The sequence below is a fragment of the Pipra filicauda genome, unplaced genomic scaffold (assembly GCF_003945595.2).
Source record: "Pipra filicauda isolate LSUMZ 115617 unplaced genomic scaffold, ASM394559v2 scaffold84_size4826128_pilon, whole genome shotgun sequence".
In the NCBI taxonomy this organism is placed as follows: domain Eukaryota; kingdom Metazoa; phylum Chordata; class Aves; order Passeriformes; family Pipridae; genus Pipra; species Pipra filicauda.
In genome coordinates this window covers 2,940,641-2,954,382 of record NW_024105031.1, presented here as the reverse complement: position 1 = coordinate 2,954,382, position 13,742 = coordinate 2,940,641, and the positions used below count along the sequence as shown (strand labels likewise).

The following is a 13,742-nucleotide window of genomic DNA, read 5'->3' as shown; positions in this document are numbered from 1 at the left end:
ATTTTGTGTACTTCCTCTCAGCACATCTGGTTTAGTTTCTACTAAAAGAAATCCAGTTTGTACAGATCTGCTGCATAAATAATTATCTGAATTATCTCCTTTTTGCTTGCTTTGCACCTGGCCCTGACTAGTGCCGTGTGGCAGTCCTTAGCTCTTGTACTGAAAGAGATGGCAAACAATTCCTGTTACATGTTTCCCATGATTTAGGAAGTCTCTACCTATTCCATTCCCTGGAACTCTTCTCTTTTCCAGGCTGAAAGGACACACCCATGAAAAGTCTTCCTAATATGGAAGCTGTCTGTATCATGGATTATCCCCACTGCTCTTCTCTGAAAAATTACAGTGCTAACACAACCTTCTGAAACAAGGTGCTGTCAAACACAGCTTACACAGTAGTATGTAGTAGTATATGTTTGCTGTTTCACTCTCTATTCATTTCCTAACAGTTTTAAACATATGGTTAACATTAATGCTTCTTAACATTTGCCTTCTTGATCAGCCCTGACCTAATGCACTCATGGAACCATCTGTCATTATCTCAAAACCTTGTTCCTGAGTGGCAACACCATAATTTGACCCTAAAAATGAAAAAGAATTTACAGTCAAGTCTGTCATGACTAACATTTAATGCAATATAGGAATCATTTTTTCAGATGCCCCTCAGCAACAAGAAAAGCTGCTATTAACGTATTATACTGTTCTACAAGTTGTTTCTAGTGTTACTATATGGCCATTTCTTGCTACACTGCAAAGTCATTATCTACTAACAAAAGTCTTAATCCTAGTCTCCTGGAATTTTACACACTTAATCTAGCATCTGTCCCATTTTCCTTTAATCCAGTCTTATGGCATGTGTATGCCAAAAGGATGGATTGTCTGCCTCAGGATTTTACACCATTTACAGTATATTCCAAGTGATAACATCAGGTATTGCCTTTATAGATACATAATATCTATTTTTAGTAGACAATTAATAAAATAAAAAAAATAAAAACCTTCTAAGAGTTATACAACTTCTTCTTTTCCTCCATGTTCTTTTTGCTTCAAGTCACAAAGAATTTAAGCCCAGCTTTTCAAATATCTATCTGTGCATCAAATTTGTGGTGGGAGATCGCTACTGACCAATCTGGTCTAAACAATGTTTCTACTGATCAGAGTGGGCACTTGGATCTATAGAAAGCCAAGCCATGACAAACGTGGTTTGTTTATAGGGACCTATCCAAAATGCACAGTTCTTTCAGCGTAAGAAGGAGGTCAGACAGAAACCAAGGCAGTTATCTGTGCACTCCTGCTGCAGCTCAGCCTACCTAAAGGGCTGCCTTCTTTAGAACTGCAATGTTACAGTGACTGGTGTGATCATGTTGCCCTGGCAACCAATGGAGATGCTCTTTACAGATCTAGCAGACATCTGTAATTTTGGGACAGATAGCCCTGAGTTTCATTGCTCACCATTGCTGACATTTCCTGTCCCCCCCAAAAAAGCATGAAGATTATCAAAATCAGAAGTGCACTGTACAAAACTAAAGTGTGGTTAACTGGCATTACTGCTATGTTCCATCCCTTTACCTCAGTTGCCTGTCTGATACTGTTGGAGCACAGATCAGCACATGAGAGTCTGCCACACAGTCTTAGAGTGTTTTGATTTAAAAAAAAAAATCAAAGAAGAAAGATTGTACACATACCTTCAAGACAGTCCACTGCTCTACCACAATTGCATCATAACCCTGCATGGTTTTACTGTCTTCCACAGGAACATCTTCAAAGAGAAATACTCCATCCATTGTCCCGTGTAAAGACTCTGTGAAAACACAGGATTGATTGTAAGCTTTATGGAAGGCATTCCTTGTGTAGTGAGGCATCTGAATTTATTAATAACATATTCTTCCAAGGATGTTACTAAAAAGTTCACAGACATTCTCTAATAGTCCAGCTCTATTAACCTTTAGCAGTTTTTAAGAGCAATACTACTCCCTAATAGCAAACCTTGCTGTCCACTCTGTTATTCCACAGTTTGTCACCAAAACCCACAGCTCTCCCATACTGAGCAGGCAAAATTAATTCAGTCCTCAGTTTAGCAGTACTGCTCACCTACTTGAAGTTATAAACGCACTAAACACCATGTATTAAGTCAGTGTGTTATTTTCAAGGGTTGTTCAAAGTATACTGATTTGTATTTATGATATTTATTATATATATGACTATATCTATTCATTCACAGAAGTCAGAACCCTGCACATGGATCAGCCACTGCATCTCAGTGAGCTAAATGGACTAAGGATGATCTGGCATATCTGAACAGTGTGAAAGAAAAGATACATTCATAACTATTTAATCAATTTATGAAGGCATTTTGACCATCTGGTTTAGTGCTTCTCTATTCTCATTTGCATTCCCAACACATTCAGCCTTTTTTCAGACAACACATACCACTAAAGTTACTCGAGCAGCACTTTCTCCTTCAACTTAACTGAATAGTCCATAATCAGCTCCCATGTACAAGAACTCACGTTTCGTCAGCTCCGTGATGTAACAGAATCAGAATAACTGAAAAAACACACTTACTTTTCTTTGTTAAAATAAGCTAATTGATGAAGCAACAGAATTAAATTTAGAAAAGCTGTAAATAAGAAGGACTGTATTCTTTATAAACAGAGAAAACTCTTCTCACGTTGTCACAAAGCATCTTTTTCAGCCTTTCTAGTATGAATAATATATTTACCCTGTATGACTGATTATAAAGACCCTGCTTATGCCCTCCCCAGGTTTTGTCTTTTGAATGATAATTTCCTTACACTTTTAGGAAAATTATGTTCCTTGCACTGGTAGGATACATGTTTTTGAAATGCAGTCACACATGCCAAAAGGACAGATTCCTGAACTGATAGGAATCTTCTGGATAAGCCTGCTTAGGTGTTTCATCGGGTCCCCCTGATTTCCTGGTGGATGTTATGAGGTCAAGGAATGCCAGCAGGAAAGCATTGCTGCCTCCAAGGGAAAACATACATCAAACTCAGAAACAATTTTCACAAAAGAGGCAATGAAGAGGATTGAGGCTTCTTACCTCTTGCAGACACAACCTCAGTCAACATATTCTGATGTCATTACATGATCTAAATCCAATTTATTATCTGGAAATAACAAATTTGTTGTGGGCAAAGCCCACAGCTGACCAGATTCCTACATTTGGAGGAATACGTCTACACACACACACTGTAGCAAGACTCTTGCTGCAGGTGTCAAGCCCCCCTACTCTCTCTTGCTGCAGTTGCAGTTAAGTCATTAAGTTGCAAGTGAGGAGATGCAAATACTTGTCTCTAAATTAACACAGCATATTTATTTGTAGTTCAGTTGGGAAGGAAAAAAGTTGTAAACCAATTACTAGAGATACTCCTTGAGATTGTGTTGGGAGACTGAAGGAAGAAAAACACTGTCTACTTTCACACTTTCTTTGCAGGCAGGTTTCCTGTAACTCTATTTAGAATAAAGAGAGACGAAGACTCCTCACCACTACAGCAAGCCAGTATTACACATTGCTCCAAGGAGGATGAGCTGGACTACAAAGCAGTAACTCCTGTCATATAGGCAGATTTCTCATCCAAGTAAAGAGAACAGACATTTTTGTTGTGAAATAACAGGCCAGATCACTAAGTAGCTGGGTTACAGGTCTGAAAACACAGGCAGAGCAAGCTTGCTATGGGTACAAGCTTTAATTACCATATTCCATTCAAAAAAGGTACTTTTTTGAATGAAAACTAGACCTGACATTGCAAAGAGGGAACTTCTGTGCAGTGTATCACATTCCAACACCCAAACCCATACCCAAACCTATTTCAGGATGCACAATGTACAAAAACCCCTTTAATTTCCAAAGCAGGGATGACAGGACAGCATCTAAGACTGAAAGCAGAAACCCATAGATCCCTACTAGACACAGACATCCAGACCTTGCCAGGGGGAGCTTTATACGGCACCAGTGCACTGCTCCTGTGTTGTGAATTCTCTTAATGAAATTCGGTGTCACACTGTTGGCACAACTGCAGCTTGAGCTCACCCCACGCATTTGCCAGCTAATTAATAAGCGATCAAAACACAATCAGCATGTGTGTGTTTACACTCCCTCATAAATCATCCTTTGTGGTTTATTCTGCTGCACATTCCACTCATGCAATTCACAGCTTCCACATATGTGAATATCACAGCACATATGTAACGTTTTAGAAACTAATAGCTGAGTTTGTGAGACCCTACATGCAGCAGACACTTCCACTGTGACAGTGCTGGGTTTATGGTTGGACTCATGATTTTAAAAGTCTTTTCCAACCTAAGTGATTCTATGACTTTGCTTTCTTGTTGGATGTACAGTGATTACTCTTGAAGGCTACATTCATCTATCCTGCAATCCATGGATTTTATTTTTTTTTTTTTGCTAGGAAAGAAACCTATAGAAAATAAGAAGACTGTGAGGGAGGAAACGATGAGGGAGAGACAGCTGCTGTAAATGTAAAGAGCACTGTCTGTTCAACAGAGTGATGCTGGTGAAAAACTCTACAAAAGAAACTGGTTGATGATGCTCAAGATTTTCCCTCTTAACCATAACAAACCTCCTCTCTACTTGTCGTGCCACAGTGTTTTAAACTTCCATGCCATGAAAGCACACCTTCCAATTCTCACACCTTGGCTGTACAACTTCCCTTTTACAGGCCATCTACTACTCTGGAGAGAAAAGGGGAGGTAAAGAAAACAATAATTGGATCATTAAGTTCTTTGCATGTGAAGCATTTGGGATGCAGAGAATAATTGGGGGAAAGGAAAAAGCAGCAGAAAGTAAGTTAACAGGGTCATATTTTGGAGAAAAGGCACGCATAACCCACACTATGCTGTCAGGATCAGCAGGAGTATCAGGGAAACTTAACACAGAGGTGTGGAAAGACAAGAAGATGGACAGATGCACTGAGTCTGCCTGTAGTATTTTATCACACAGGTACTCTAGATCTAAAAGCAACTTCAGTCTATACACACATGTTCTAGAGCTGCCCCACTAGGGCAGCTAACAGTTTTATAGAATCATAGAATAATTCAGGTGGATGGGGACCTTAGGAGGTCTACAGTCCAACCTCCTTCTCAAAGCAGGTTTCATACAAGTACAGACCAGACTGCTCATGGGTTTATCTAGCTGCATCTTCAAAATCTCCAAGGATGGAGATGGTACAATTTCCTGAGCAGCTTCTTCTGGAGAGTGACTTTTTTCATGATGAGAAAGTGTTTTTTTATACCCAAAAAGGACCTCTCTCATTTCAATTTATGTACATTTTTCCTAATCCTCCTACCACACACCACAGTCAAGAGCCTGGATCCACCTTTTTGAGTCTCCTCACAGGCACTGCCAGGTCCCCCAAAGCTGTCCCTTCTTTAGGCTGAACCAATCCAGCTCCTTCACAGTCTTCCCTAAGAGGAAAAGTGCTCCAGCCACTGACTCTCTCTATTTTGCTGACTCTCTGCTAAACTAGCTCTGGTTTGTCAATATCTTCCTTGACCTCTTTGAAAGGGGACCCAAACCTGGATACAGTATGTGTTCTACATGCAACCTAATGAGCACCAAGCAGAAGAGAACAGTCACTGCCTTCTATCTACTGGTTACATTCTTGTTGTTACAGCCTGGTATGCTGCTGCCTTCTCTGCTGCCAGGGCATACTGCTGGTTCACCTTCAGCTTGCTGACTGCTAACATCGCCCTGGACCTTTCCATAGAGCTGCTACCCAGCCAGGCAGTCCCCTGCCTGGATTAGTGAAAAGGCAGTGTCCCTTCCCAGAGGCAAGACATTTGTCCTCATAGAATTTCAGAAAGCTCCTGCTGGCATGTTTTTCCAGCCTGCCCAGGTCTGTCTGGACAACAGCCCAGTCCTCAAGCACATCAGCTGCACCCCTGAGTATGGGACCATCCACAAATGTGACACAAGCAAGACTCATTGCCTCCTCTGCATAACTCATAAAATTGTTAAACACAACAGGTCCCAGGACAGATCTCTCTGGTACTCCACTTGTTACTCCAGGTAAAGTGTGAGCCATTATCCACGACCCTCTGAGTCTAACCATGCAACCAGTCTTTTACCCATCTAGGCTGCACGGTCCTAACTTGGATACAAAAATATTGTGAGAACCATAGTAAAATTTCCTTAATGAATTCACCCAAAATGACATCTAGTGCTTTCTCTTCATCCACAAATCCAGTCATTTTATCACAGAAGACAAGCAGTTTCAAGTACGTTTTACTCTTATTAAATCCATGCTGACTGTTCCCAATCACTGTCTTCTTCTTCATGTGTCCCAACACGTTCCAAGAAGACCGACTCAGTGATCCAACCAGAAATTAAGTGAGGCTGACCACCCTGTAGGTCCCTGGTTTGTCCTTTCGGTCTTTCTTTTAAACATGGGTGCAACCTTTGCCTTTCTCAACTGTTAAAAACCTCCCCTGATCTCCATGATCTCCCAAAGATGACCAAGGGTGTCCTTGTTATAATGCCAGCCAGCTCTCCCAGAACTCTTGGATATAGTTTGGTCTCAGAAACTGAGGCACTCTCTATACTGATCTTCATCCACTGCTGCTAGTCCTGCAACTTCCTTGAACCTTGCCTTGAAACTCAGATGCCTGAAGACTGTGTCTGTGAAGACTAAGGCAAAGGAAGCACCAAGTATCAGTCTTATCTAGATGTATTTTATCTCTTTTGCATATCCTGATGTAGGATGAGGTGGATTGTAACACAAATCCTACTGACTATATAGGTCTAGGCCTAGATCCCCATTGATTATAATGGCACTTTGGGGTGACAACTCATACACAGATACCTGCAGGACAGATGCCTATATTTATTCAGCAGAAGGTTACCCAACCTGTCTACAAAGATCAGCCATCTAAAGCTTTAAATAGTGAGTTGGTTTTTCCAGTTTCCACTGTTTCTCATGCAAAGTATTTCCTGATTCTGATGCAGCTGTATTCTCTTTTGGTAATCTCTTTTTTAACAAGATTTAGCTTCTGACACTTCGCTTAAGTTAAAAAAGTCCTTAGGACTTTCAAATTCTAGTCCATTTGCAATAGGGCAGTAAGGAATGCCAATAAACCAAAGCATTTTGACTTACTTTGCCATTTGTAGTATCATTTCTCAATCTCTAATCTTGAACTTCACTCTTTCTTGAAGAAAAGGCTCCAAAAATAAAGGTTGCAATCACTGTCCTTCTTCTGAAAATGTTCCATTACCACTGCATTTTTTATTAAGGCATCCTACTGTGTGCAAAAAGCTATTTTCACTGGCTTGTATAAATATTTGATGTAGCTCGGTTGACAAAAAGCTATTTTGATGTTCTTGCTTCTGATTTCCAAGAAGTATATAGGGAAAGATTACTTACTTTACCATGACAGCTGTCCTAGTGGGTGACAATTTCCCCCTTGTTGTCTTTAAACTACAAATTCCCCTTACCTAGGAAACTAACCTTTAGGCTGCTGTTGCTCTCAATGAGGAAAAAACTAGCTCTCTGTGGCTTTATGTGGCAAGTGACCTGACTGTTGGCCTTTGCTTCAGATTTGCATTCCTCCCTCCTTCTGAATCTTTTCACCTTCAGTACACGCAGAGAAAATAATTCCATATGGACGACAGCAATCCCAGCCACCTCAGTGGCTAAGGTGACGATAATCGGTCAAACGCATCACTGGTTCATCTTTGTCGGAGGCAGTGCGAGTATAACAGAGACCATCAATCTGGCCCTCTTAAAAACCTGACTACTTTCCCCTGCCAAGCAACTCACGTTTTCTTTCATTTGCTTTGTGTTTAAGTACTGTCGATGTTTCCTGGTTGGTTGGCTGGCTTTTTTTAAGTTTGAAAGGCAGAAAATTCACAGACAGGATAGTGAAACAAATACAAGAATGCCGGGCATTTAAAGACGTTCAAAACAACTAAAGACGAATAGGCTTGTGATTACTCTGTTAAGGTATCAAAATACAACCTTGAAGAGGTTTGACTCTTCCTGCCTTCTCACACTGCTGGTTGGAGACTTGCAGTCACAGGAAAGGAGACCCCACCTGCTACTTCCTTTCCATTTGGCAATAATCTGTAGCTTGCTGCTACAATCTCCACTTCTCACTAGAAAATGGCAAGGGTGAATTCCTATGATCACTTTAGATCATTAGGAAGGACTAGTTTACATCTGGGACTACAGGCAGGATTACCAATTACAGTCGGATGAAAAACACCATCAAGTAACTGAACTGCAAATTTAAATAAATAACTGTTATCTGTCAGCATAAGAACATTCAAGAACCAAGCATACTGCTGTTTCTGACTTACTAGCAAAATGTGAATACATTTAATATATGGTGTAACTCTTTATGGTTTACATATTGTGATTTGTAATTGTGTTATATTTCTGTTTATAATTATCTGCTACAATAAGCAAAAAGAAACAATTGTTATCAGTGAACTTTAAAACTCTTTTAAAGACTAATTATTAAACTGTTAGCAGAAGGAAGAAACAGATTTATGACTGCTGACAATCTGGAAATCTTCACTTCATTGGGTATTCCAAGGACAAGGGGGAAAAGAAGAAGATAATAACCCTGCTTGTAAGTCTAATAAGCAAAATAATGAATTCATACTTTAAGCCAAAAAGAAAATCAGCCCCCAGAACAAAGAAATGTGATATAACCAATTAAAGTATGCTGATATTACCTTAATTTGGAAGAGGATTAATCAGTGAATAAGACTAGCTATGAAGAGCAAGATAGGCTGCAAGGAGCTGAGAAGCCCTCAGCCCCCACTTCTTCCCTCCTCCTTACCCTGCGTTGTTTGATACTGATTGGCATATGAATGAAAAAGGTATTCCATTTCTCTGCAGCATAAGAAAAAATTAGGATTTAAATGATAAAACATTTAACTGCAACTGATAGTAACTCACAGATGTTCTTAGTAATGTTCTTCCAATAGCATAATACATTTTCAGAAACCTTGTTCCAGCTTTTTGATTTTGAAACCTGTTCTTCTTGTAACTGTAAAATGCTAACAAAAATGTTTACTAATTTTTCACCTTCAATCTCTAATGTGACTTAATCCTGAATCTGTCCACTTCTACATAATTTGTTGTCCTGTTTGCATTGAAACTCTAGTGTCATCATTCAAGCCTACTTCATCTATGTTCACAGGCAGTTATCCAGCAATCCTCATTCTGGTATCCAAGCACATTAACTCCCCCCAGGCCTCCGTTATGTAAATGAACTCCAGAAGTTTAAATAACTGAAAAAATGCTGTGTTTAAATCATTTTAGAGTTCACTGATAAGCAGATTTTATTTTAAAAATCACATTGAGCCTGATAGAGTCAATTAGGTTTGCCTCTGTGAGTCGCAATTTATATACAGAAAGTAAATGACCATTTGTTTTTAAGCAAGCTAACTAGCAATTACAAGGCTTTCCAGGAAGCTGTGTGAAAGCATTCCATCAGCTGAACTTTAGACCTTCCTTTTTTTGATATTTGTTTGTAAAATGAAAAATTAAGATTGCCTGTTAATTTCCTGATTGACTTTTACCAGAACTGACTCATATTACTGTGTTTTATCATGGGTCCTGAAATTCTGACCAGCAGCAAAATGGGAATAAGATGCTTGGAAGCAGTTCCCTATAATTTTGAAGCACAAATCTTAGTAGCTATGCCCAAGCTCTGAGTTACCACATTCCTTTTGAAGAATGCAAAACAAACCAAAATTAGGTGAAAGATTCAGTCATAAGCACTTTAACCATGAAGTATACCAGTCACATAATTTTCCAGTAAAATTAATCCAGTTGTAACTCCAACATTTTTGTGTTTAAGTACTTCTCTTCAGTTGTTCTCATGGTTCCTTGGTTATGTCTCCTGGATCCCTTCGTACAGCAGGCTTATCTTCAAAGCTATGGTGGCCACAAATACAGTACAGACTGGCTACAAGTATTAGGCTGGACTTAGTGCCACATTTTCACAACATGCAAAAATCTGGGGGGTTTTAATCCTTTTATATTGAGACCAACACTTATACATCACTCTAGCTAGGATAAAACAAAAATAGGAGACAATTTCGTAAAACATGGTGCCATCAGGGTGGAAAGGGCCTCTGCAAGAACTGGGAGTAACTGACCACTCGCTGGCCAGATAAAACTCAAGAGTCCTTACGCTGACCTGAAATCAGATCCAGATGCAGTGTGTGGCCAGACAGCTAAGAGGAAAGTCACTCTTCTATTTATGTCATCTGCTTTACAATCTTATTAGTTTAATTCACTTTACTTGCTACTGTTTATTAACTCTCTATATTTCCACAATTACAAGATCATCTCTAGTATTGTATTATAAAATAAAATACAAGATCTGTTTTCCTTATTCAAATGCCAAAATATTTTCTGTGCTTTCATTCCATTTCACTGAAAGAGGTTGATCTAAAACAAATCTTCCCCAAGCCCATATTAAAGCATCTCCCAAATATCTTCTCTTCAAAGATAATGACCTCTATTAGAGGAAAAGGAAAATAATTACAGCATAATGCTTACTGTAATTTCCATACCATTTACCATTCCAAGGCTGAAGATGCCGTTTACCAATGAGCCTCCTTTCCTGAAGTGATCTGTCATGTGCTCCAGCCAATTTGCTTCTAAGCTGTTGACAGTCTGCCCATTCCTGGAGATCCTCATAGGGATAGTCACTGTGTAATACTGGCTGCACTTTTGTGTGGTTTTTGGTTTGTTGAAGAGAGCGAAGATCTCTGCTTCTACCAAAGAGTAAAAAAAATGGAGTAATGCAACAACCGTATCATAAAATTTCAGCTGAAACAATATAACCCACTGTTTGCCCTTGCCTAATCACACTGTGCAACTGCAAAAAATTCTTTGAGATGAGGTTATCTCCTTAATACATTTTTGCAGTAGGGTCCCAAAACCTAATACAGTATTTTGTTTGCTGTTATAGTATTTGTTACTCATAATGGATTCGCTGTTGATAATAAAACATTTAGAGACAGTAATACCTGAGTACTAATGCAACACTCCCCTACGGGAGCTATCCGTTCAAATACGAAATCTTACTGCAAATTTAGGAGGAATTGCAGTCTGTAAATCACAGCCATTAAAGTATTAAATAGCTTGGGTTTGGTAACACCATGTCATGGAACCAGCCAACAGCAGTCTCATCTCAAGAAAATGCAATGAATCATTCACATAGAGACTGTGCTAGCTGGTTCACTGATTTACTCTGGGTCTGAGCCAAGGTGTGACATTGACACAACAGCAAATGAAATTTAAAAGTGGAATTGTGAAGGGTCTCACAAATGAGAACATCTTCTAGACTCCGCTCCATATCTCCTCTAGTATATCATAGAAGCAGTTACTGTAGGCAAAAGAGTCATTGCTGACAGCAAAGCTGAGCTTTCACAGCCCTAAAGTGAAATCAAGTTTAAATGCAGATACTCCTTCTCAGAAGGGTACAACTGTCAATAAAATAACTAATAAAAAATTGGGCACATTATTACTTATTACTGGACAAGGAAATAATGGTAAAACTTCTATTGACTTCCAAATACCAAAAATTCTCCCAAAATATATTAATATAAAAGGTAAAGACATTATAAGAAATTCCTTCATTCAATAAGCTCCTCTTGTTTCCAAGCTATTATAGTCTAACCTCAAGTAAAAGTAAAGAAAGAGATGTCAAGACAAAGGTTACAACTGCTCTCTACCAAACGTCACTGAGCAAGAAGCAGTGTGTAAATTGAAAAAGATACCAGAAGGGAGATGCTCAGAAACAGGCTGGCAGCACTTGAAGAGAAGAGCTGGAAGCTCACGTTGCAACCAACATGAAAAGAGATCTAAGGATCACAGACATAAACCATAACTCAAATAGAGTAAAAAGGAATAAATGTTAATGTGAGTCCTCTTGCTGTTTACCGCTTGTTTAGAAAGAAATTCTGATAATCCCAACTCAGAAGAGCACACGCAGAAAGCTCCTCTGATCGTTTTGATTCTGACCCCCAGAACAGACTCATGTTGGAAAGGGAGATTTTCCTTTTGTGTATTAAGACACTAATACAAGAAGCTTGACATGACCCAACAATGTGCGCTCACAGCCCTGAGAGCCAACCCTATCCTGGACTGCATCCAAAGCAGAGTGGCCAGCAGGTCGAGGGAGGTGATTCTGCCCCTCTACTCCACTATGGTGAGACCTCACCTGGAGTGCTGAATCCAGCTCTGGGGTCCCCAGCACAGGAAAGGCATGGACCTGTTGGAGTGAGCCCAGAGGAGGACCACCAAGGTGATTATGGGGATGAGGTACCTCTCCTATAAGGAAAGGCTCAGAGAGTTGGGGCTGTTCAGCCTGGAGAAGAGAAAGCTCTGGGGAGACCTTAGAGCACCTTCCAGTACCTAAAGGGGCCTACAAGAGAGCTGGAGAGGGACTTTTTACGTGGGAATGGAGTGATAGGACAAGCAATGATGGTTTTAAACTCAGAGAGGGCAGAGTTAGATTAGATATTAGGAAGAAATTCTTCATGGCAAAGGTGGTGAGGCATTGGAACAGGCTGCTCAAGGAAGTTGTGGCTGCCCCATCCCTGGAAGTTGGATGGGTCCCTGGGCAACCTGGTCTACTGGAAGGTGTCCCTGCCTATGGCAGGGGCTTGAAAATATATGATAAAGTCCCTTCCAATCCAAACTATTCCATGATTATACTAACAACAGCAAATCATGGAACTGAAAATCTGTAGGGAGATGGTAGGTTGGATTTGACACTGGGTTGTTACCAACATGCATTTAAAATGTGTGGGAGTCTTTCCGTGTCGAGTTGGTTTGTCACTGCATAATACACCAGTCTAACCCAAGTCACTACTGACAACAGTTTTCACCTGAAAACCTGAATCCTCCAGCATGGACAAAGACACCTTCAGGTTGCTTCTAGGTAACACAGCACTTTTGGACATACTGTTGGAATATCTGTGCCTTGCTCACAGGCAAATATTTTTCAACATGCTTTGAAGAGCCCTTTAGTAACAGGGAAAGAGAATGAGCACTACAAAACATTCAGGAATAAAGTGAAGAAGCATAAAAATAACATTTAAAAAATGTTAATTAAAAAAACCAAAAATTAAGAACAAATTTAAGATCCCACAAATACTAAGAAATATTAACTTTTTTCCTGAAGTTTCACGTAGGGAAGAAGGAGTTTAAGAGTGGTAACCTCCTACGGAACACGTAGGGAAAAAAAAAGCAAACCACCACCTGATGCTTTCAATCTTCACGTTCCCAAGGAAGGATGGAGAACTCATGCCAAAAGTTGAAATACATTTTCCATGGGAGGAAAAGGGAGTGCTGTAATAACAAAAATTCATGCAAGAGTAATAAAGAAATCAGCAATTTTGTACAGGATTTGGGAAAATCCTACTGTAGATGAGCTGTCACATAAAATTGCCTTCTCAGTCCTTCAGTCTTGGAAATTATTTGCATAACTCACCAATTAAAAAAATAAATGAAAAATAAACAAAGCCAAAAAGCACACACAGAAAGAAAGATAATTGAGAAAACTAAATGCATTTTTAAAATAAACCCTCTTATCTGGCAAATCAGCCACTGTAATAAAATCCTGGTGTGCTCCAGACAAAAGCTGGAAAGACTGAAAGTAATCCTCTTCACATTATGCAGAAATACAGCAAACATGGTTACTTGTAGCAAAAGAATTTCAATGTTCAGTATGGA

General features: G+C 39.6%; 1 protein-coding gene across 2 annotated transcripts in view; it reads right to left on the bottom strand.

Moving 5' to 3' along the window:
• The window catches only part of RFTN1 (raftlin, lipid raft linker 1), a 97,758-nt gene that overhangs the window by 16,523 nt on the left and 67,493 nt on the right, over positions 1 to 13,742 (bottom strand). For both annotated transcript variants that reach the window (XM_027723799.2, XM_027723797.2), the window contains exons 6-7: positions 10,571 to 10,774; positions 1,683 to 1,798 (exon numbers count right to left, since the gene is read on the bottom strand). In XM_027723799.2, the coding sequence (XP_027579600.1) occupies positions 1,683 to 1,798; positions 10,571 to 10,774 (320 nt within the window). The remainder of the gene's footprint in view (positions 1 to 1,682; positions 1,799 to 10,570; positions 10,775 to 13,742) is intronic.